This window comes from Gymnodraco acuticeps, unplaced genomic scaffold (assembly GCF_902827175.1).
Source record: "Gymnodraco acuticeps unplaced genomic scaffold, fGymAcu1.1, whole genome shotgun sequence".
In the NCBI taxonomy this organism is placed as follows: Eukaryota; Metazoa; Chordata; class Actinopteri; order Perciformes; family Bathydraconidae; genus Gymnodraco; species Gymnodraco acuticeps.
The window spans coordinates 2,023,816-2,050,073 of NW_022992265.1; the positions used below are offsets into that span (position 1 = coordinate 2,023,816).

General features: G+C 41.8%; 1 protein-coding gene across 1 annotated transcript; it reads left to right on the top strand.

The window, feature by feature from the left end:
* The first annotated feature begins 9,450 nt into the window (after positions 1 to 9,450).
* LOC117540503 (olfactory receptor 2AT4-like) lies at positions 9,451 to 10,425 on the top strand. Its single transcript, XM_034207232.1, has one exon. The coding sequence runs from the start codon at positions 9,451 to 9,453 to the stop codon at positions 10,423 to 10,425; it is 975 nt and encodes a 324-aa protein (XP_034063123.1).
* The last annotated feature ends 15,833 nt before the right edge of the window (positions 10,426 to 26,258 follow it).

Consider the following 26,258-nt stretch of genomic DNA (forward strand, 5'->3'; position numbering starts at 1 on the left):
TTACACTTAAACGTACAGTCATTGCTTTCTGACGGACTTGACCCTTATACTCTTCAGGTTGCATAGGGAAAATTAGTAGTAGTCTACTGCCATGCTATTCAGTTCACTTTCTCCTACTTCCTGTAGGCTACCCGGTTTCCTATCTAACCTTCAGTACACATTTTACAAAAATATAAATGTGCAAATATGAAACATACAGGTCAATATCGCCTTGCTATTGGTAGCTGAACTGTCAATACCCCTAAACATATTCTTAGATATAAATAGGCCTCCCTAATTTTGAGTTATTTAGACACAATTAACACTTATGGTTTCATGTCTTGTTAAGAATAGATCATATGTTATTATGGGAGAATTACTATTCTTGTGGTCTTACTGCCTTATTAGGCCCTAATTGAGCGGAGAATATTAAGACCAAAACCCATGTACAACAACTTACTTACTTGCAATAAATAAGCACTAATTAGAGGGTTATTGAGGAAAGACTCTAAAGTAATGGCTTATTACTTGTAGAATATGGTCATGTAGAATAAGGCATTAATACATGTTTTATAATGACTAATAAAGAGCCAATATACTGCTAATATGCATGTTAATTAACAACTAGTTGATGGTTAATTTGTGTACCTTAATATAAAGTGTTAACAAATGTTTGTTTTTTTAATTGCATTGAGAACAAATATTCTTGTCATAACTAATTTAATTACTACTATCCACACCATGATCTGCAAAGTATTTGTAAAAGGAAACAATATTGTCACGATCTTGGTGTTATGCAACCCAGTCTCATGGCATTTCGTGTTCACCAACACGATTTTTAATCTATTGATTCGTGTTCACCAACACAGTATTTCTACTGGTAATGTGTTTCGTGCCTGCAGCACATATTTTTCTCCGGTCGGGTCGTGGAAGACCGGAAGCTGTGTGGTTCATAAAAACATGTTCTTACTCAATATCAAGCCACAGTTATTACTTTTATTTTAAATCGTATAATTTCGGACTTTTGTTGCCGTCTGTGAGGAAAATAAATGGGGCTCAGAGCCTCAGGATACTGAAATCTGTATTTTTTAAATCTTTTTTTCCTTCTAATTTGTTATTCTTTTCAAAATAACACACTTTTATTTACTCACCAATAACACACAATTATCCTTGCTTTTATTTATTGGTTTAATTCCATAATCTCGGGCTTTTTTGGCGTCCGTCAGGAACTGAATTTCAAAATAAAAATAACCGGAAACAGACATAGGCATTTCGAGCGATTACCCAAGATCCTCAGCTACGGTTTAAGCTCGCTGATTGGATTTTTTAGCCGCAATGCATGCTGGGATTTGGTGTTTATATTATATGAAATCCGGAAAACATTTTAAAAGAATAAAATAATACTTAATTCCGAGTGCTCTTGCTTTTCTCTTTGAAAGTCATCACATAACAGCATTGTAATACACGGTTCGGCTGCATTACATATTACAGATCTGCCGTAGGTCTTTATTTATAGAGCCCTGATGAGAAGACCTTTGGAAAAACTGAAGAAATGCCGCCGAAATTGAATACTTGACGTGGATCATAAATATATCAACAATTAAACAACTTCTTCAATTTCTCTTCACACAATACGTCTCCTTGCAGTATCAACACTAATTCGGCTGACTTTTACATTTGATCTAATTCATAGATAGGTTATATTTACACCATAACGGTGCACAGCTGATATAAAAGGACTTGTCGTTTTTAAAGATATTACTGATTTTCTTTGAATGTAAGAATGTAAATACTGAGTCTGAAATAGTATAGCAATATGCTGTAAAATTATGTGAAAGCATCAATAAAACTACACATCTTCAGATGTTGTACATACATAAGTGTCCTACACTAATAATATAATACAAAAGTTATTATGGCTGTGTGTACCTTGTGTGCACCTCCTAGTGGTTAAAGCACGTTATTGAATTATTGTTTGTATGTGTTATATTTGATTACAAAAATATTAAGAGTACATATTTTCATAGGGGGAAAGTAGAAGGTCTGTGATAGAAATATAGAATATAAAAAATCAAGAAGATACTATAAGTGACCTCTACAATAAAACAGTTTAGTGCAGGATGTACAAAGATATTAATAGGAGGAGGTGCAAAACAGAAAAACGAATTAACCTTTATTTAAACATTAAATAACAGATTAAGGTCTTCTTTTAAATAAGAAAATAACTTTGGGGGTATCTATCTACAGATAAATATTAAGCCTGACAAAGTACTTAACGTCTAATATATTGCTTTCCTGCAATGTTAACTATGTTGAAGCACTTATTTTAACTGATATTATATATATGAATTATACTCTTATGTATGTAGATAGAATAAGAAATGTGCAGAATATGACAGTTTAATGGTGGAGGTACACACATATTGATAGATGTCTTGTAATGCACTGTTGAGGAACCTGTGACCCAAGTTTTTCATTACTCAGGTGTAACTAAAGTCTGATTTAAGGGTTGTTTATATTTCACATAATTAATCAGAATCTGCAAAGTAACTCAAATAAGTGTAGTGGAGTAAAAATACCAGGTTAACCTCTGAATTGTAGTGGAGTAGAATTACAAAGTAACAATGAGCAGTCATGTGGGTATATATTAATGCTGCGCATTATGGATACAAGCGATTTTCACCCATTTATTAATTATATGTTTTACATTTGATAACACCAATGTGTAATACTGGCAACTTCTAATTGTGGGAAAAACGAAAACGTTCAGTAGAGACGTCCCATAGAACATTTTGCGAAACACAATAGCCAGCATGTGTAGTTCTGGGGGGGCGTTCGATTCCAGTTTTGGATAGTCTGGCGTGGTTTCGTTCCATTTCAAACAGCTGTTTGACGCTCGGCGTAACCTTGGCGCACTGCCACTCCAACATCCAATCCCAGAGTTTGAAGATTAATCACAGGGACTGTAGTCCTAAACGATAGCTGGGGATTATGGGTAGTGTAGTGTCTTCGGCCATCCTAAACTCAGAAATGTTGACAATCGCAATGATGCTCGAAATGTCCCTTATAGGCCTACGTCTGTTTCTGATTATTTTTATTTTGAAATTCAGTTCCTGACGGACGCCAAAAAATCCCGAGGTTATGGAATCAAACCAATAAATAAAAGCAAGGATAATTGTGTGTTATTGGTGAGTAAATAACAGTGTGTTATTTTGAAAAGAATAACAAATTAGAAGGAAACAAATATTTAAAAATACAGATTTCTGTTACGATTATTGTGTTATGTCACGTTTTCTATGTCTTGGTTTGGGTGTTTTGCTGTTCTCCCTGTCATGTTTTCCTCTGGGTATATTGTCTGGTCCTTTTCCCTGTGTTTTTCCTCCCATCGTTAGTTTCCCTGGTGTGTCTAGTTCAGTGTCGGTTCGTCTTGTGATTTGGCTTGTCCTCGGTGAGTGTTGTGTTCTGTCTTTGTTAGTATAGCCTTAAAATAAAGGAATTTTCACGTTAATCTGCATTTGGGTAATACCTGCTTAACACATCGTAACAATTTCAGTATTCTGAAGCTCTGAGCCCCATTTATTTTCCTCACAACAAAAGTCCGAAATGATACGATTTAAAATAAAAGCAATAATTGTGGCTTGATATTGAGTAAGAACATGTTTTTATGAACCACACAGCTTCCGGTCTTCCACGACCCGACCGGAGAAAAAGACGTGCTGCAGGCACGAAGCACATTACCAGTAGAAATACATTGCTTTTAAAATCGTGCTGTGCAACACGAAAAAAAGGGGGAAATCGTGTTGGTGAACACGACTCAATAGATTAAAAATCGTGTTGGTGAACACGAAATGCCATGAGACTGGGTTGTGTTATGTCACGGTTTTAGTTTTGTGTGTCTGGTAATGGGTTTTTGTTTGCTGTTCTGTTCTCCCTGTCTCTTGTTTTCCTTCCTGTGTTTTTCCTCCTGTGTCTGATTGTCTCAGTGTTCACCTGTTGCCCTTGTGTTTCTGCCTCCCTTACCCAGCTGTCTCTCGTCCTGTGATTACCCCTCTTTGTATTTAGTCTTTCCCTGTGTTCCCCTGTCGGTTCATTGTTTTTCCTATCTCCCTCCATGTCAGTCACGGTGAGTTTTTTGATGTTATTGTAACCTTGTGCAACCTGAGTTCTTCATGCCATGTTTTTTGTAACCTTGTGCAACCTGAGTTCTTCATGCCATGTTTTTTTGTGTTCATCGGCTTTTTGAATAAAGCTTGCCTTACGTTTATAGACCTTTTACCTTTTTGCAGTCTGCATTTGGGTCCTACCTTTTCCCCAATCTTAACAATATAAACCGACCCACTATGGCCCCAGCGGATTCCAATTATTTTAACTTGGATCTGTTAGATCTGGATTACTCCCTTCGGTGTCATCATGCTGAGTGGAGTATAACCTCGTCTAGAAGGGACAAAGAGGCTGTCCTGAAAAAGGCACAAATGGAGGTGGCCAACATGCCATGGTTGAGGAGCTCGTTGCCTGAATGGCTCAGAGTTTTTTCGCGCAGCCCTGTGTGCCAGTCTCCATTCTCTGACCCTTACTTGGGATCCCGTCTGGCGTTTGGAGGTCCACGGAGCCTCCAAAAGACCTCCAAAATACCTCTAAAAGACGCAAGGCCAGGAGGCCAGCCCGTGCTCCAGTACCGGCCCACACAGCCATGGTTCCGTGCTCCAGTGCCGGCCCACACAGCCATGGTTCCGTTTCCAGTACCGGCCCACACAGTCATGGTACCGTGCTCCAGTACCATCCCACACAGCCATGGTTCCGTGTTCCAGTGCCGGCCCACACAGCCAAGTTTACGGTCCCAGCAGCCATGGTCCCAGCTCCAGTTCCGGTCCCATCAGCCATGTTTCCGGCTCCAGTTCCAGCCATGGTTTCGACTCCAGTTTCAGCTCCAGTGCTGGCTCTCCGGCCAACGCCAGCTCCCCGTGTCCTGTTGGCGTACCGGCCGACTCCAGCTCCTCGTCTCCTGTTGTCTCTCCGGCCGATGCCAGTTCCCCGTGTGCTGTCGGCGTACCGGCCGACTCCAGCTCCTCGTTTCCTGTTGGCTCTCCAGCCGACGCCAGCCCCTCGTGTCTTGTCGGCTCTCCGGCCGACGCCAGCTCCCCGAGTCCTGTCGGCGTACCGGCCGACTCCAGCCCCTCGTGTCTTGTCGGCGTACCGGCCGACTCCAGCTCCCCGTCTCCGGTTGGTTCGCCGGCCGACGCCAACCCCCCGTGTCCTGTCGGCGTACCGACCGACTCAAGTCCCTTCTCGAGTCCCCTCTCGAGTCTCTTCTGGAGTCACCTCTCATGTTCCCTCTCGAGTCACCTCTCGAGTTCCCTCTCAAGTCTCCTCTCAAGTCCCAACTCAATGTCCTGTGCCGTTGGGGGTCCAGCCGACACCTGCTTTGTCGGGGGTCCTGTCAACTCCATGTCCTGTGCCGTTGGGGGTCCCGCCGACACCTGCTCCGCCGGGTTTCCTGCCAACACCATATCCTGTCCTGTTGGGGGTCCCGCCGACACCTGCTCCGCCGGATTTCCTGCCAACACCATATCCTGTCCTGTTGGGGGTCCCGCCGATACCTGCTCCGCCGGGTTTCTGGCCAACACCATATCCTGTCCTGTTGGGGGTCCCGCCGACACGTGCTACGCCAAGGGTCCTGCCGACACCAGCCTTTGTTTCGTCGGGAACACCTGTTCCGGGAACACCTGTTCCGGGAACACCGGTGACTATCCCGTCTACGCCTGTCCCGCCAGGGGTTCCACCAGCTCCTGCTCTCGATCCCAGTGCTCCGGCGATCCAACTGACACTGGAGGGGTCCCATTGCGGTGTACGTCGTCCTCCGGAGCTGTCCCGTCGATGCCTTCATGCCCGGCCTCCTGAGTTCGCCCGCTGTGGTCTTCGCCCCTCCGTGAACTCTGCCTTGCCCCCGGGCCGTCCGCCCGAGACCCCCTCCATGAACTCTGCCTTGCCCCCGGGTCGTCCGCCCGAGACCTCCTCCATGAACGCTGCCTTCCCCCCGGGCCATCCGCCCGAGACCACCTCCTGTTCCTCTGCCTTGCCTCTTGGCTGTCGACCCAGACCCGTCCTCCGGACCCCCTCCACCCACCCTTTTGGAAATGTTGGACTTTGTTTTGGACGTCTGGAATCCGTCCCTTGAGAGGGGGTTCTGTCACGATCTTGGTGTTATGTCACGGTTTTAGTTTTGTGTGTCTGGTAATGGGTTTTGTTTTGCCATTCTGTTCTCCCTGTCTCTTCTTTTCCTTCCTGTGTTTTTCCTCCTGTGTCTGATTGTCTCATTGTGTTCACCTGTTGCCCTTGTGTTTCTGCCTCCCTTACCCAGCTGCGTCTCGTCCTGTGATTACCCCTCTTTGTATTTAGTCTTGTATTTCCCTGTGTTCCCCTATCGGTTCATTGTTTTTCCTGTCTCCCTCCATATCAGTCACGGTCAGTTTATTGGTCACATTGTAATCTTGTCCAACCTGAATTCTTCATGCCATGTTTTTTGTAACCTTGTGCAACCTGAGTTCTTCATGCCATGTTTTTTTGTAACCTTCGGCTTTTGGAATGAAGCTCACCTTTTACCTTTTTGTAGTCTGCATTTGGGTCCTACCTTTTCCCCGATCTTAACAAATATCTGCAATATTAATACAGGTTCTGCACAGTATCCGCAATTTTTATCTGGTTGAATAAAAAAAAACATGTGGATTTGTTTCTTGTTTAATATTTACTTCTAGTCATAATACAAAGATGTAATTAAGACATAGTGACATTATCATTTTTATATTTTTCGACAAATATATTTATTCTGTATTTTATAAGGAAAAATATCACGATATGTACCAATATGTAAAACATAAACATGCATTGCATAAACCGTGATGCAGGCCCTTCAGGGACCGACTTGCATATTAATCCAATGTCAGCCTTTGCCAACCTCCACACATTTACAACAGCACTATTGTTCAGTAAACATAGCGTTGAATTAACTGTTTATTTCAATAATATCTCTTCTGTTTTTATTATTCAATCAAAAACTGCTGAAAGAACTGTAAAATAATAATTAAAAACGTCAACTGCACTTCCAATATAGAAGTTAAAAGAATAAATGGGAACACATCAAGTTTTTTTCCCACCTAAAATGCATATTATGTTCAATATTTGTTCTTGCTGTCCTTTATGCAATGAAGTTAAGCATTATTGGTTGTTTAGAAAGACAACTCTAATTTAAAGTCCTAGAAGGATTCATTTAATTCACATTTACATTAGAACAATTTTAAAATACTGCATTACAAGTAAAAGTTCTGCCTTGAAAATGTTGCCTATGTAATGATATAAAAGTATTAGCAAAGTATACTTAAAATATCAAAAGTAAAAGTACCCCTATGATACTATTCTGTATTATTTTAACGTTGTTTCTTAATTGCTGATGTATTTGTGTAGCATGTTCCTGTTGTAGTTCATCCAAGTGAAGCTACTGTAGTTAGTATTACAATTAGGTTTTTATAACCTTCTACAACAAATAATTGTGTTAAGTCTTCATCTGAAAAGTTCTACATTGTCAGAAAATGAAGTGTAAAAAAGTTGAACGTTTCTATCACATTCTTTAGCCAGTATAGGTTTATGTGCTTTATCATAATTAAACATCTTCGTAAACACCTACAATGGCTTAGAACTTCGAAATAACAACACAAGTTCCAAGAGGGAGTTAATTAGCAAGTGTGTGTGTGTGTGTGTGTGTGTGTGTGTGTGTGTGTGTGTGTGTGTGTGTGTGTGTGTGTGTGTGTGTGTGTGTGTGTGTGTGTGTGTGTGTGTGTGTGTGTGTGTGTGTGTGTGTGTGTGTGTGTGTGTGTGTGTGGTGTGTGTGTGTGCGTGTGCGTGTGCGTGTGTGCGTCAAAGTGAGAGTGCAGGCCTCTCTTTGTACGTTAGACCTTCTCAAAACAGTCTTGTTTTCCACTATGTTTCACATTTAGGCTTATCTTCTGTCTTCTGTTTAACCAATACTTTCTTCATCTAATTTGCCAGGGAAAATGGAGGACACCGGACTAATGCTATACTTTGAATTTACAATTATTCTCTTATTTTTTGTAATTTTTCCATTCATCGAAAGTATGGAAAACTAACAAGTGCCAAAGTCTAAATTATTCCTAATTGTTCTTATCTTTTCCAGCCAAATTAAAAGTAAATTCACAAAAATAAAGCATGTTTTTTCAAACACCCTCCTCCCTCAGATTCCTATGCCCCAGAATCTGTTTTGTTTTAGTGCATGATCAAACAAAAAACAAGGTATATATGACCATGTAAGGCTTCAAACATGATCACAAAATAATGTGTATCTGGAAGTGCTTTGTTTGTTGTTGAGCTACAGACGATTATGCTTGAGTTGCTAAGCAGGTGAATGGGGTATTGCATAAGTTAAGACGGACTGAATAAACATGTCACTGTAGATACAAAGTTATTTGGCCTGACTTGAGAATTTTCCTCAGCTAGAAGAAAGAGAAGAGTAGTGGTGGTGAAGACTCAAAGCCTGGTCCATAGAAAGTCCCATATTATGGAAGTTAGATTAAAAAAAACTAAACAAAGTCATTAGCTTCGAGAAAAGCAACAATCCCTCATACCAAAGAAGCTGTAACCAGACGTAACATCTTTTTTTAAAAGTGTTTTTATTAACTTATTTCAGGTTAAACTACTCACCAAGTGTTCTTTAGTTATTGAAAGAAGCCTCATGGTGACCTTTAATTGCATCTCAAATTACTGTGGTCCTCTGCTCCATTAAACACGGGGGATGTTAACACTCCCTCCTCAGTGTTACATTAGGTACACATTGGGATTTGATTTAAGTACAGTTGTTTACTCCTGTGTGATTTATAATGTGTTGTTATTATTAAATTAACAGTTATTTCATTAAATGTTAGGAGGTAAGTGTTCCTGAATTTCCCCAGTGACCAATTTAATGGTAATTACTCTATTAGCTAATAGGATATTAATACCTGGCACGAAATCAGAAATATTGTTCGTCTTACTTTTGCTCTATCTAATGGATTTCTATATATGCTTGATTAAAAATTGCCATTGGTGTTGCTAAGAGGGATTAAAGGCAGACTGATCCACAGAGAATAAAGAAAGGATGGATTTTAACCTTCATCACAAGATATAGTCTTTTAAAGATCTGAACCAGCGGGTGATTCAGAATATGCTGCCAAACTGTTTGAGAAAGGTAAGTGTACAAGTTTGAGCCCTATGAATTGATGCAAAGTCTTACAGGAAATACTCATGCTTTATTTATTCTACTGTAATGCATAAGAGTTAGTATAAAGTGTTTTTAACAGATCAAGAACCATTTGCTACACTGCTATTGTTTAAATGTCAGATATTGTGTTAATGAGCTGTATCTTATACGTTGAATAACTTCCCCCATATTTCCTTTACAGTGTATTCAGGACATTATAGTCCATCATGGCAGAGGGGAATCAGAGCACTGTGACTGAATTTATCCTCACTGGCTTCCCTGGACTTCATCCAGAGTACCAAGACCTTGTTTCAGCAATATTGTTCTTTGTTTATTTCCTAACTATGGCGGGCAATGTAACAATTATGTTTGTATTTGCCACGGACCACAGCCTTCATAAGCCGATGTATTATATCATTCTGAATCTGTGTACATGCGACATTCTCTTTAGCACAACCACTTTACCTAAGATCATCAGCAAGTATTGGTTTCATTCAGGGACTATTTCATTCACAGCTTGCTTTGTCCAAATGTTTTTTGTTCACTATCTCGGCACAGTGAATTCCTATATTCTCTTCCTGATGGCTTTAGATAGGTATTTAGCGGTCTGCCATCCTCTCAAATATCCCATTCTTCTTAATAACTCCACTATCTTAATTCTAAGTATTACTGCGTGGGTTGTCGCTCATGCAGGCCCTTTAATGATGGTTATTAGGGCATACCCTCTTCCTTACTGTGCCTCAAACATCATCAACCACTGCTACTGTGATCATATTGGTATAACAATCCTAGCATGCACTGACCGGGCCCCTTATGGTTTTCCTGCTTTTGTGAATGCAATGGTTATGTTACTGGGACCTCTGGCATTCATCGTGTTCTCATATTGCTGTATAATTATAGCAGTACTTAAGATTGCAAATGTACAAGGTCGCATCAAGTCTCTGTCCACTTGCAGTCCTCAACTGATCATAATCTTGCTCTATTATTTACCCAGATGTTTTGTATATTTGGCCAGCAATGTTGGCATTACGTTTAGTGCTGATGTGCGAATAGTAATTATCATGATGTATAGCCTTTGCCCCCCGATGATTAATCCACTTATATACTGCTTAAGAGCTAAAGACATGAGAGAAAGCTTGAGGAAACAATTCAAAAGAAGAGCAGTTCTTAAAAAAGCACACGTTTCAGCTATTAGTGACTGATGATAATATTCAATGTTTTTATTTTTTATTTGATTTAGCCATCTTTCTATTTGGGACCGGAATAGTTACTTACTGATAAGGACACATTGAAAGCTAAAAATGTACAATATTTGCATCTTTGATCAATTAAAAATGTTCCCCTTATCAATGAGTTTTTTCTTTTTGTTAGGTGAAAATGTTTTTGTTTAAGACATGTTAGAAGTTAGAACATTACTTGAATGAGAAATAGTGTTTTTATTTTTTATTAAAGGTTGGGTTTAAGCATTATAGCATTATAACAGATCACAGGCTTGATAAGAATATAGCTGCATAATTTGGTCAAAGGTAATGACATAAAGCATGATAAGCGTATAGTTTACATTTGTGTATGCATTTTATAATATTATATAGACAGTAAATGTGTATGTTATTCTTTGGTGGATGTTAACAATCATAGATAATCTATTTTCTGTGAGATCAATTTATACTTTTCATGCTTTCATTGTACACCATATAATAGATCTAATTCATATAGATGTTTTTTACATGTTCTTACAATAAAATATTATTTTACTCGTCATTTCAAGGTTTTACCTTGAAGCTCACTTACTAATTTTAAGACCACTAGACTGTTTTAATGAAACACTAGACTTTTCACCCTTCCCTTCTCACCTGATGAATTAGATTTGAAAATGAGCAATATTGCATAGCTCAAAGTATGTACTTTATGTGATCTAATCTATTGTATCCTTACATCACTGATAGATATTTGAGAGGATTAAAACGCGATAGAACGACAGGCTATGCCCACACACTGTACTTTGGGAACAATGAACATGTTCTCATTTCTATCTTAAAGTTGTAGATTAGAAAGGAAAATGTGATTTAAATTTGAAAATCAAATAAACTTACCATTTAAATTGTAAATCAAGAAATACTCGTACCAATTTTATATCCTTAAAACATTGACTCTAAATCTGCAGATTGTATTTTTTACGCTGGTGGTCTTCAGAAATCTTGAACGAAACATCTGCACTTTCAATCAGCTGCTAGCCTATATCTATACCAGATATTTTGGAATTGTAATTTCAAATGGCAACAGCACAATAGGATTGTTTGTGTGTTTTTATTGTTTTTAATTATTATGTATTAAATGCCTATGTGAAGCACTTTGGATTGCCTCTGTGTATTAAAATGTGCTATACAAATAAAATAACTTTGAACCTTGACAAACAAACAAAACAAAAAAACATCACTATAGTTTGATTTTTTTGTTGTTAATATTTAATGCAATATTTCAAAGAAGAAGTAAGCTAAGCTTCTGCACGACTTTACAAATCCCATTTCTAGACCATAAGATAGGAATGGAGACAAAAGGAACACAGCTATAGAGACAGACAAGGATGGACATTAACCTTTTTCCAACACCTCCCTGGAGTTAACCGTCATGAAATCATGAATATTATCATTTCACTTGTTCTATTAATAGTGGTAAATCAAATTATAAAATAATACATTATTGTGTTTTTATGATATTCTTTGTTGTGATAATAGTAGTAGTTCTAAATAAATATTTCTATATTTATATTCTAAACATTTTCCTTTTGCTTTATTTTGTCATAAATTGTCAGGATAAGGAAATCAATTATTGTATTATTATTAGGGCTGTCAGTCGATTAAAATATTTTATCGCGATTAATCGCATGATTGTCCATAGTTAATCGCGATTATTCGCAAATTAATCGCACATTTTGTATCTGTTCTAAATGTTCCTTAGAGGGATATTTTTCAAGTTTTTAATACTCTTATCAACATATAAGTGGACAAATGCTTTATGCAAATGTTTGTTTATTATCATTTGATCAATGACAAATATTCTCATGAATATGAAACACAACAACCTCTGAACATTACAAATATCCGCCTCAATTCAACCTGGAACCTCTCTCATACAATACAATAATACAATACAAAGTGTGTGTGTGTGTGTGTGTGTGTGTGTGTGTGTGTGTGTGTGTGTGTGTGTGTGTGTGTGTGTGTGTGTGTGTGTGTGTGTGTGTGTGTGTGTGTGTGTGTGTGTGCAGGGCCGGCCCTAGACTTTAGGGGGCCCTAAGCGAGCTTTGGCTTGGGGGCCCCCCTCAATCTAGCGTGTTCTCACTACACACAACACGGAATCAACTTTTGTCTTAAGATGTTAGCATAAGCACACATATTGTATAAATAAGCATGGAAACACCGTGGACCTAACCTCCTCTAGGGGGGTCCTCACCTCCTCTAGGGGGGTCCGGGGTTATGCTTCCCCGCGAAGACTTTTTGTTTTAATATTGAAGTTAAAAGCATCAATGTGGTGCACTTTGAAAGCAAAATTAAGAGATCTATGGATACATCTCTCAACACCCATATGAAACAGAACTGTAAACAGATTTTTCTTTATGGATATTTTACAAATCACTTAAACTGTATTCTTGTTTTGTCATATAGTATTTCATAACTGTTTTTCACTGGCTGTCCATCTCATAATGTTTACATAGAAACTAGCTGTCAATAGGAATATCATTCAGAAGAATTATAATTTCTTGCAAAAATCTGTCACAAAAAGAGGTTGCACATTTAAATTCAGGTGTTGTTATGGCAACGTCAGTGGCCAAACAGCCACATATACTGCTGCAAATACGTTCAAACATGCTCTTGACACGTGAAGCAGTGGCAACTATGCCACCATTTCAGCTGACTTTTTCTCAGAAATATTGTCACATAACATCCATATATTTCAGTGCTAGGTTGATGCTTAGCTAAGCTAACTATAAAACACTTTAACTGACAGGACTCCGGATCAACTGTGTACTGTAAGGTAGCTTCTAGCTTCATGTCGAACAGTAAGTCAACATTTCCCAGAGAGCATTCTTTGAAATCACCAGGTAACGCTAACAAATATTACATTTAGATTGTATGACAAAGTGTTTATTTAATATATCTGGCTAGCTATAGCTACTTGCTAACGGTTTAGCTTACCCCCGCGATTCAAAGTAACGTCAACGTAGCTGTAATTTATGCTTTGCTTACTTGTTCACATAACTTGGAAGTTTACTGACATTTACATACCTTGTTTACCTGGTTCAAGTGGTGGCTCTGGGGTTGTTGTGTGAGCCACCACTTGAGAATTGTCGTATTTTTTAAGAAAATGTTTTCTTATGTCCATCTTCAAAAACTCTGAGTCCGACTGACAGTTTATTTTAAACATTGTCACAGCTCAAAGGATAGGTACCTGTCAGCCAATAAGACAGATGTTTATTTCCATTCAACTCTCTGGTCAACACATCCTCACTCCCAGGTCGGCCTATGTTGACGTTATGTCAAGTCCCCTGTCGGCTTTTTCCAACGCAAGGGGGTGGCCTTAGCGTCCATTTTCAACGCAACGGGGGGGCCCTTAGCGTCCATTTTCAGCTTTCCGGGATGTCCATATGCTTCTATGGACGCTCATGGAAGCACGGCGTTCGTTTGTGTCGGCTGCCCTTAAAGGCAATGTGAGCGTCCATTCTCATTGGATAACGGAGAATTGTACACCCGGAAGTAAGTATTCCCCTTACTGTCGATTGATTTTACAGTGATATCTGCACTACTCATCGACTAAAAAACACCAGATTATCCTTGTTAATTACACAACATTGATTGGTTTAAATTGTGTGCAATGCTTTTGTATTTTTCCCCTTCGATTCGGAGAAACAAATGTTTTTTCGGAGTAAAGGATGGCAGAAGACACTACACTACCCAGAATCCCCAGCAATCGTTTGGACTACACCATGTGCTCTGTTTGACAAACCCCGTGACAGTCCTCAAGCTCTGTGATTGGAGAGTGTGCTCCGAGGGTTACGCCGAGCCTCGAACAGCACTTGAAATGGGATGGAACCACGCAGACTGTCCAAAACTGGATTTGAACGGGTCCACCGCGTCCCCCCTCCCCCACCCTGTCCCCAGAACTACAAATGCTGGCTATTCTGTTTCGCAACATGTTCTGTATCTATGGCACGTCTCTACTGGGAGTTGTAGTTTTAAAAGACGTTTTCGTATTTCCCATAATAAGAAGTTGCCAGTATTAAACTGTGTACATCCCTGGAGGTTTAGGGGATAGGAAACACTCACATTTAAAACATATAATTAATAAATGGGTGAAAATTACTTGTGCCCATAATGGGCAGCATTAATATATATATACACACATGCCAGCTAAGGTCAGAAGAGCTTTATTTAACAGCTGGTCTTATGTTTGTGACCCCTGTTGTTAATTGATAACATTACATTACATTACATTAATTGATAAGCCTGAAACATGCACTTGTTAAGGTTCAGAGGCACATTTTGCAAATATGGCAGTATAGCCATCGATCAGCTTAAGATAAGATATACTTTATTGATCTCAAGTTGGAACATTTGCGTTACATCAGCATGTGTTACAGTTAAATATGCAGTGGTGTTTATTTGTAAATCATTTAGTATAATCACACAAATTCTGTGTTTTATATTCAACAATTCTGTGTTCTTTATTTATTGATTGTTCAATACCTGACAAGGTCGGAGATGAAATATCTACATACATCTTATAAGAGTATAATACATTATGTATAATATCAGTTAAAATAAGTGCTTAAACATAGTTAACATTGCTGGAGGTACGCACAAATATTGATAGATGTCTTGTAATGCACTATTGAGGAACCTGCGACCCAAGTGTTTCATTCAATGCATAACTACACCATAGTTGTGTAGGCCTATATGATATGTCAATAAACCTTAGAAAATCTTGAAATCTTGAAAGGGATGTGCAAAAATAGTCATTATATACAGTCTTTAATGAACTATTAGTAGAGAATAACGAGTAATTAATATACTTTATAGGGATCCTATTAATATCTAATGATAAAAATAATGAAATGCAATAACATGCTTTAACCACTAGGTGTCCCTTTATATCAGGTGTGCACCTTTATGGTGTAAATACAGCCTATCTACCAATTGGATCAAATATTAAAGTCAGCCGAATTAGTGTTGATACTGCAAGGAGACGTATTGTGTGAAAAGAAATGTAAGATGTTGTTTAATGGCTGATATATTTATGATCCACGTCACGTTTTCAGTTCCTCATGTTTGTCTAGAAGTCTTCTCATCAGGGCTCTATAAATACAGAACTACGGCAGATATGTAATATTTAATGCAGCCGAACCGTGTATTACAATGCCGTTATGTGATGACTTCCAAAGAGAAAAGCAAGCACACTCGGAATAAAGTATTATTGTATTTATTTTCAATGTTTTCGGTCTGTTTCCGTTATTTGTTAATGACGATGTGCTGTGAGATGTGAGACTGGAATTGCACAGGGGAAAATAACGTAGGCTATCTTTAGATGCGGATTTTGTTAAACTAATATGTTTTCGCTGTGGACCAACACTATACATTGACGGGGAAGGGGGTAGCAATAAAGATAACACCATTAAACAGTTACACAACATAACAGAAATAATATCGATAGCAGCGTCCCTAGCAACCACCTTGGTAACAATGAAAACGTTATGGACGCAATTTCCTGAAGTAATCTTCGTAATAACTAGCAAACTAAAGATCATGTACATCCACTGCACACATAATCTGAAATAACAACTCATATTTCTCGCATCAAATGACATCAAAACGCATTTTAATGGCCAAACTAACTTTAAAATAGGCATTTTCCATCGAGAATAAAACGAAGTTCGGCCATGTTTTTTTTTTCTTCAGGGAGAAATTTGAAGATCACGTGACGTCAAACAGAGCACATGGTGTAGTCCAAACGATAGCTGGGGATTCTGGGTAGTGTAGTGTCTTCTGCCATCCTTTACTCCGAAAACATATTTGTTTCTCCGAATCGAAGGGGAAAAATACAAAAGCATTGCACACAATTTAAACCAATCAATGTTGTGTAATTAACAAGGATAATCTGGTGTTTTTTAGTCGATGAGTAGTGCAGATATCACTGTAAAATCAATCGACAGTAAGGGGAATACTTACTTCCGGGTGTACAATTCTCCGTTATCCAATGAGAATGGACGCTCACATTGCCTTTAAGGGCAGCCGACACAAACGAATGCCGTGCTTCCATGAGCGTCTATAGAAGCATATGGACATCCCGGAAAGCTGAAAATGGACGCTAAGGTCCCCCCCCTTGCGTTGAAAATGGACGCTAAGGCCCCCCCCCCCTTGCGTTGGAAAAAGCCGACAGGGGACTTGACATAACGTCAACATAGGCCGACCTGGGAGTGAGGATGTGTTGCTCTGGTTGGTCTGGTGTCTTGCCTCTGTTGCATTCACTGAACACGGGAAATTACATTCCTGCCGTCCTCTCTTGTGTCATGATGAGGTTCAGGTAAAGCACGGTTTATTTACTCAATAATATAATACATGACTTTGAGAGTAGGCAATCTAGGCATATTAACACAATTAATTAAACATACTTATCATGGCGACGGTGTACTGAGATTTGAAAAATGTTTTGTTGCTAGGGGGGCCCTTAGTGGCTGCGGGGCCCTAAGCGGCCGCTTATGTCACTTAATGGGTCGGGCCGGCTCAGTGTGTGTGTGTGTGTGTGTGTGTGTGTGTGTGTGTGTGTGTGTGTGTGTGTGTGTGTGTGTGTGTGGCGAGACACTGTGATGGATCGTTGGAGCTATGTGCAACTCAAGGCATATGCTCGAACGGGAGCTGCCTGGACGCTGCAATCATGTTGCGCGCACTATCCGTGCTGAGTGTGCTGACTTTTCGTACAACGTCGCACTGTCTGGCTACCTGCATAAAGTCAAGTGCTCGGCGCAGTTGTCGGCGAAATGTCGCTCCTCTGTTTTCATTGAAACAGCTCCTTATATCCATTAGCGCAGCTAGCTAGCACCAGATGCTAGCAACAACAATACACGTAAGGTGTGCGCGTTCTCTCTCTCTCTCGCTCGCACCACACATACACACACACCCTCCCGGTCCTCCCGATGGCCAGTCAGTGCCTGCCAGTGAGCGTGGAAGTGTGGTCTGCCGCAAGCGGGCGGCAGGAGCGGGGCTGTCAGCATCAGCTTGTAGATGATATTTTAAACTCGATGCGCTCTGAAACTACGGGGCGGCCGAGGACAAAAAATACACATGCGTTAATCGCATTAAAATAATTAGTGGTTATTAACGCGTTAACTTGACAGCCCTAATTTTTATTAAAATGTTTGGTAACTGTCACGAACTTTGAAACGCAAAGGTATTGGAGTCAAATGCACAACCCAGGAGACAGGGGTAAAGTATGAGTAAGATACTTTATTCCAAAAACAGGATAATAAATAAGGATCGACACTCTGGATGAGGTGACAAAAAAGGTTCAAAAAGGCACAAAAGAAAATCGCTCACTAAGTGAGGAACAAACTTACAAAATAATTCGAGAGTATAAATCAGGCTTGAGACAAGGTGAGTAATAATCGCAGGCACGCTGACTACTTGTATAGAGACAGGACAAGACGAACTGACAAAGAACAAAGGGAAGCTGGGGACTATAAACAAAAGGTAACTGGGCACAGGTGGAAACAATCAGAGGCGGGGCTGACGCTGATGAGGGCGGAAGACACACACCAGGATAGGAAGTGGGAGACAAGACAGAAAATGGTTAAACAAAAACATGAAACATAACTGGACTTTAACATTTTTGACGGGACACAACGTGTGAACCATGTCTCAACGACTAACAAAGTCAGGCTTTCAAAAGAGAAAAGAAAGGAGAGAAAGACAAGAGAGAGGGACTAAAGGGTGATAGTATGTCACCCAGTGTTTCAAAGAAAAGGTGGGTGTGGTCTATGAGTGGTGAAAATGTGTCTGTTAGCTAGGCGTAGTCTATTGTAAATAATAATTGTTATGTTTTTTTTTTACTAAGCTGACATTAAGTACTGTTAATATCTATACAGAAAATTCAGAGGTTTTTCATTTCACTGCTCTTTTAGCTGACATTTAGTAAATGCAAGTACATTTTTAGCAGCTATTCATACTAAATCAGTTGTCCCTCCCCCTGGTGCCAGGACCAACAGATACATCTCTAGACTTAGCAGCCCTGTCCCCCCATAAGTGGTATATTTTCACAGCTCAGTGTCAGTAAATATTGTGCAGTTAGTATTGGACTACAAGATAGATGCAAGCCTGTACAGGTAGAGTTATTTAAAGCATAAATTAGTCGGTTGGGTTCTGGAGGTGTGGTTAAAGCAATTGTGCTTGGTTGGCGTGGCCTGGGCCTGGTGGTGGGGCCCAATGTGATATATTTCCATGGGGCCCGAAATCCCTGGCGTGTATTGCCAGAGGGCAGGACCTATAACACATTTACTACCCAATAGCATTGTGAGGCTGAACAAAAGGACCTTTTGGCTATGTAAATGTAGTCTTTTAAAAAATAAAACATTTACTGACTTTTTTAGGATAGCTTCAAGTAATGTTGTAAAATTACAAAAAAGGGCTATTGTTTATTGTTATTTACTTTAAGATGTTTATTCTTAACCTATCATTGAATTTAAAAACTCTTATTTAAATGATGTGTGCATGTCTCTGTATTCCTGATGATACACTGAGAGAATGAGCTCATAGTGCTGCTGATCACCATAAGCTAAACAGTCTGTATATTGCATTACATTTTTATAATGTAAGCTTCGTTGATACTTTGCCTCCGGGAATACGGAGAAAATAGTTCGATATACTAAATATTATTTGATCTATTCCACCACTTAATCCCAAATAATGTAGAGGTGTGTTGTAGGTGCCTTAAATAACCCCTTATTTTCTAGTGAGATGTATTTTTATCTTCATATAATAGTGATTTCAATGCCACCCCAAAATGATCACTGGTTCCATCCTGGTCACCCCACTGAAAATGTCCTGGCTCTGCCACTGCCAGCAGCTTACGGACCTTATATATTTGACCACCTTCAAAAAGCTGGGGCGTTTGAAGGGGCTTGGAGGTGGGAACGAGTGTGCTCTCATGCACGGGTTTGATCTTGCTGACAAGGAAGGTGGGATGTACTCTCATAGTCCTGGGAAGTCGTAGGCACACAGATACAGGGTTGATGACCTTAGACACCGGGAATGGACCCACAAACCTCGGAGACAATTTCTTGGAGGCGACATGAAGCGGTAGGTCCTTGGTAGAAAGCCAAACCTTCTGTCCCGGTTTGTAGAGGGGAGCGGCCCTGCGATGGACGTCTGCTACAGCCTTCATCCGAGCCGAACTTCTGAGTAGTGACTGGCGAGCACCTGCCCAGGTTCGGTGACAGCATCTGATCATGGCATGGACTGATGGTACCGTTACTTCTCCTTCGTTGGCTGAAAACAGCGGAGGCTGTTAGCCATTGGCACAATGGAAAGGAGAGAGACCTGTGGCCGCCGTGGGAAGAGTATTGTGGGCAAACTCGACCCATGTGAGGTGGTCGCTCAAGGTGGTCTGGTTCTGGGAGACGAGACAACGTAGCGTAGTCTCCAGTTCCTGGTTCAGACGCTCCGACTGTCCATTTGATTGAGGATGATAACCTGATGACAAGCTGACAGTGGCGCCTATGAGCCTGCAAAACTCCTTCCATAAGGCGGAAATGAATTGTGGACCAATGTCGGAAACAATGTCATTAGGGAATCCATGGATCCTAAATATATGGTTCATCATGACCTCTGCGGTACCCTTGGCAGAGGGAAGCTCGCTAGGTGCCGGGTTCAAAACATTTGCCTGTTTTACGTCCGACTCTACTTGCCAGGAAAATGCTCCGACCACACGGTTTAGTGGAAGGATGGTCTTGGGCTCTATGGCAAGTGGTTCTGGGTCGTAAAGGCGAGACAAAGCATCAGGTTTTCGATTCTGGGATCCGGGACGAAAAGAGAGTGTGAAGGGGAACCTACTAAAAAATAGTGTCCATCTGGCCTGGCGAGAGTTAAGGCGTTTAGCTTTTCTGATGTACTCCAAATGTGTATGGTCTGTCCAGACTAAGAAAGGCTGCTCTGCCCCCTCTAACCAGTGTCTCCATTCCTCGAGGGCCGCTTTAACTGCTAACAGTTCTTTATTTCCCACATCGTAGTTCTTCTCAGCTGTTGTCAACTTACGCAACAGGTAAGCACACGGGTGCATCTTGTTGTCTTCACCGGACCTTTGAGACAACACCCCTCCAATCCCTTCATTGGAAGCATCGACCTCGACCACAAACTGGCGCTGGGGATCCGGAATGGTGAGTATGGGAGCTGTGGTGAACCTTTCCCTGAGGCGCTGGAAGGCGACGTCAGCCTGGGGAGTCCACTTGAAGGGAACCGTAGGAGAAGTGAGAACATGCAGAGAAGCAGCAACAGAACTGAAGTTTCTAATAAACTTCCTGTAGAAGTGTGCAAACCCCAGACACTGCTGAACCTTTTTCCTGGAGTCTGGTGTTGGCCAATCGGAAACTGCACTGACTTTGGCAGGATCCATTTGTATCTGGTTAGGAGATAATATGTGTCCTAAGAAAGATACCGTTTCTGCATGGAACTCACATTGTTCTGCCTTGACATATAATTGATTCTCAAGCAGTTTCTGCAGAAACTGACGGACATGGTTAACATGGGACTTAGTGTCTGGTAAGAAAATCTAAATGTCATTGAGATACACAAACACAGAAACATTCAAAAACTCCTGCAAAACCACATTCACAAAACCCTGAAACACAGCCGGTGCATTACACAGTCCAAAAGGCATTACAAGATACTCATAGTGGCCACTCTGAGTGTTGAATCCTGTCTTCCACTCATCCCCCTTCCTTATTCTAACCAAGTGATATGCATTTCTTAAATCCAACTTGGTGAATATCTTGGCAGTCTGAAGTAGTTCGAAGGCAGAGGACATGAGTGGCAGAGGATAGCGGTTCTTTACCGTAATGTCATTAAGAGGACTGTAGTCTAGGTCTCAGAGACCCGTCTTTCTTTCCTACGAAGACAAATCCCGCCCCGGCTGGTGAAGATGAAGGGCGGATAATCCCTGATTTGAGTGAAGAAGAGATGTAGTCGTCCATTGCTGCTCTCTCTGGTCTTGAGATGGAATACAGTCTTCCCTTGGGAATAGGAGCTCCCGGTAAGAGGTCAATGGGACAATCAAAAGATCGGTGAGGAGGTAGTGACATGCTTTCGATTTGTTAAAGGCTTCCTTTAAATCGTGGTGACAAGCAGGTATTTTATGTAGATCAGGATAGTCAGGGTGATCTATAATGATCCTATCAGGGTCTGTTGGTGCATTAACAGAGCGTGAATGTTTACACCTGTTAATACAATCCTCTCCCCACTAATTTTCTCTGAGCGCCAGTCAATGTGTGGGTTGTGGATTTTTAACTACGGAAAACCCAAAATAATCAGGTGCTGAGCAGATTCGAAAATGTGAAACTGCATACTTTCTGTATGGTCCTTATTGACAGTGATCAGAATAGCTTCTGTGCAATCGGTAACAGTGAACAAAAGACGACCGTCTAAAGCATTGGCGTTAATAGGGTGAGATAGCGGAACAGTTTTTATTTTTAGCTGTTTGACTATGCCCCAGTCCATAAGTCTTTTGTCAGCCCCTGAGTCTATAAGCACTCCTTGGTCAATGGCCTTATTGTTAATAAAAATGTTTATCTGGGTCGGAGAGGAAAGTCTGTGGGAAGCTTGCTCACCAGCGCCCTCCTCTTGGCTGGTAAGCTCGGTCTTTTCCCGGACATGAGGCGAGTTGGTGATCCGACTGGCCACGGTAAAAACAGCAACCCTCCCAAAGACGGCGCTGCCTCCAAAGAAAGCCTGGTCCTACCCAACTGCATGGGTTCGTCTGAGTGTGACGGAGGCGCTGTCCTCTGACGGTCTGAAGCCGCAGGCAGGAAAACTTCCCCTGGTGGAGCGGCTCTCCGAGGAAAGCCCTGGAAACTGGGATGTCCGTCACGGGTGCACCGGCGTTCTCTCTCCCTCTCCCGAAGTCGGTTGTCGATCCGGATGGACACAGCGATGAGAGACTCCATGTCCCATGGCACCTCCAGAGGTGCTAGCTGGTCCTTTATTGGATCCGAAAGTCCAGTCAGGAAAGCGTCACGAAGAGCCGGAACATTCCACCCGCTGTCCGCTGCTACCGTGCGAAACTCGATGGCATCAGATCCTCCTTCGCACACTCCAAGAACTTGGAGTGTCAGGCTCAGCACTTTCCCTCCTAACCTCATACCTCAAAGACCTTACCTACAGGGTAACTTGGAGAGGGTCCGAGTCCGACCCTTGTCAATTAACTACAGGGGTCCCTCAGGGCTCTGTTCTTGGTACCCTCCTCTTCTCCTTGTACACAAACTCGCTCTGATCAGTCATTAGCCCGCATGGTTTTTCATACCACTGCTACGCTGACGACACCCAATTAATTCTGTCCTTTCCCCGCTCAGAGACCCAGGTCGTCGCACGCATCTCTGCTTGTCTAGCTGACATCTCTCAGTGGATGTCTGCTCATCACCTCAAGCTCAACCTTGACAAGACTGAACTGCTTTTCCTTCCGGGAAAAGATTGTCCCACTCTTGACCTGACAATCAACATCGGCACCTCTGTTGTTTCCCCAACTCAGACTGCAAGGAATCTTGGTGTGATCCTAGATAACAACCTGTCCTTCACTGCAAACATTGCTGCTACAACCCGTTGCTGCAGAGACACGCTTTACAACATCAGGAAGATACGTCTCCAGCCGACACAGAAAGCGACGCAGGTTCTGGTCCAGGCTCTCGTCATCTCACGCCTAGACTACTGCAACTCCCTCCTGGCTGGTCTACTTGCATGTGCCATCCGACCTCTGCAGCTCATCCAGAATGCAGCGGCTCGTCTGGTCTTCAACCTTCCTACATTTTCCCACACCACTCCGCTCCTCCGCTCCCTTCACTGGCTTCCGGTAACTGCTAGAATCCACTTCAAGACACTGGTACTTGCATACCATGCTGCGAATGGATCTGGCCCTTCCTACATCCAGGACATGGTTAAACTGTACACCCCAGCGCGTGCACTACGCTCTGCATCAGCCAAACGACTCGCTGCACCCTCGCTGCGAGGGGGACCCAAGTTCCCATCAGCAAAAACACGTGGGTTTGCTATCCTGGCTCCAAAATGGTGGAATGAGCTCCCCATTGACATCAGGACAGCAGAAAGCCTGCACATCTTCCGGCGCAGACTGAAAACTCATCTCTTTCGACTCCACCTCGAGCAATAGAATCACTAACAAAGAACTGCTAACAGAGCACTTATATACTAATAAAGGACTGGCTTATCTATAGCCAGTTGAGTAGCACTTGAAATGTTTGGCTCTATGAAATCTGATGTACTTATATGATTCTGTTTTCTTCAAGGTTGTGTCTTCCTGGTCGAATGTACTTATTGTAAGTCGCTTTGGATAAAAGCGTCAGCTAAATGCAATGTAATGTAATGTAATAATCAACCACCTGACGGTTGTGCTGGCGCATCTGAAAAAGCCTTCTTCTGGCCTCTGTAGCAGGGGACGTGTGGTCAAAAATGCGACTCATAGTGTCTGTGAAGTCGGCTAATGAGTAACAAAGCTCAGAGTCTCTGGACCATTCTGCAGTAGCCCAGGCTGCAGCTCTTCCCGTTAAATGGGACACAATGAACGCCACTTTACCATGGTCTGATGAGAAAGCCCCTGGGTTGTGCTGGAAATGCAGATCGCACTGAACCAGGAAGGCTCTGCAGTTCATGGAATCTCCGGAGAACCTCTCCGGAAGAGCCAGCCGTAGTGAGAAAGAAACAGCCTGGATCGGTTTGACAGCGTCAGCAGGATCCTCGACAGGAAAGCAGTCAGCTGTGAATGACGTCATCGGCGGAGTAGTCTGTAGGTGAGCGAAAAATTGCTGCATGTGATCCGTCAGCTGTTGTATCTGGGTAGAGAGTCCAGTGCTGGAATTGGGACGGTACTCACCGGTACGCAGTACCGGCACTTCTGGTTCTGACCCATGGAGTACCGGCACTTCTTGCTCAGTACCGGCATGCTGGCGGTACTCCGGTACTCATTCACCGTGCCAGTACTCAACACTCTCCCGCCGTTCTTATTATACATCCATATATATATATACAGCCGCCCGGTACTCAGTAGATGCGTCATGAGGTGCCGAACGGACATTCTCATCGCTCTAACCGCTGGAGTTTCACAGCGGCTGTCAGCTGTTTACTCCTGTCATTCAAACAGAACGTGCTGGAGAGGGGGCGGGGCTTATCTTCTCTATGTAAATACTGTGGTGGAAACGACTATGTCAAAATTAACCTATTTGACCGTGATTTAATAGTAATACACGTTTCAAAATAATAATAATAATAATGCCGAAGTAACAACATACTGAAAACTGTTAGTAAAACCATGTTTTAATGCTTTACAATTTACATACCTAGATGCACGTGTGTTGTGTTTATGCAGTGCAACTCCCACCCAGTGGGTGGCTATGTAGAGTGATAGAACAGAGCAGGCACGCCCCCGAGAGAAGGAAAGCAAGTCACGTCACAAATTAGCATTTCTAAAATGTTAGTGTGGATTAATAAAAGTGCAAAAAGACAGCGGTTGTCGCCGGAAGAAACTTCAAATACAGAGAATGCTGTGCCTGTGTTGGAAATTGTGTCTGATGGGGAGCTTTCTTTGGTTGATCCTCCTGCTCCAAGTTCTAGTACATTAGCATTAGCACTAGCTCCGCCGCCTCCTCCAGAGCCTCTAACGTTAGCTGCTGCTGGCGCAACTGCCACCACCAACACCGGGCAAAGCGATGCACCTGACTGCTGGACAACGGACCAGGTGCAATATTTTTGCAAGACCAATGCATGGCTCCTTCTTAAAGATAAGAAGCTAGGATGTCGGATATGCAGAGATGTCAAATCTTTGGGAATACACACTGGACAAGGACTGAAACTGTCAACTGAATGGGGTGAGTGTGCAGTGTCTCATTTCGGTGTTGACAAGGGCAAACAACAAGCTAGCCTGAGAAAAAAAATCAAAGAACATAAAGAATCACAAGCCCATGTAAAAGCTGCTGACATCCTTACATCTGCTTCACGTGAAACTATTCAACATCAAGTGCAGTCTATGCATAAATCTGAATTAGACACCACTATCAGAGTTTTTCGAACGGCATATAAAATTGGCAAACATAGCCGGCCATTCACAGACATGCCAATTGATTTGAATGTACAGAAGCTGAATGGGCTGAACGTGGGAAAGGGTTTTGCACTCCAATAAAACCTGTGGCGAAATCATCGACCACATAGCTCATGAGCTGAAGAAAAAAATGGCAAAAGACATTACAGAAAACCAAAGAAAACTGTGTTTTGGTCGATGAATCTACCACTATTAGTGGTAAAACGGTGCTTGTTGTGTGTCTACGCTCAGCATTAGCTGATGCTGAGCCCGAAACGTTTTTTTGGGAGCTGATCGAGTTGGATGGAACAACGGCTGATGACATCACAAAGGCGTTAATGGAGTGTCTTGGAAGAGATTTTAACGAGGACTTTTTAGGTCAGTGTTTCGTTTCTTTTGCATGTGATGGGGCTTCAGTCATGCTAGGGAAGAGAACAGGCGTTGCTACCTAGTTGTGTAGTAAATTCCCAAGCCTGTTTGTGTGGCACTGCTCCAATCATCGTCTAGAGCTGGCAGTTGGGGATGTGGTCAAGGAGGTCTCAGGGCTCAATCATTTCCAGATCTTTTTTGACAAACTCTATTTCTTGTTCCATGCCTCCCCCAAAAATCAGAGGCAGTTAGCGCAGTGTGCGCAAGCAGTCGGACAGCGTCTCCTGGTGATAGGGCATGTTTTGTCCATCCGCTGGGTGGCTTCAAGTGA

Excerpts from the sequence above, each read along its gene's own strand:
- LOC117540503 (XM_034207232.1), top strand. The coding sequence starts at position 9,451 with ATGGCAGAGGGGAATCAGAGCACTGTGACTGAATTTATCCTCACTGGC.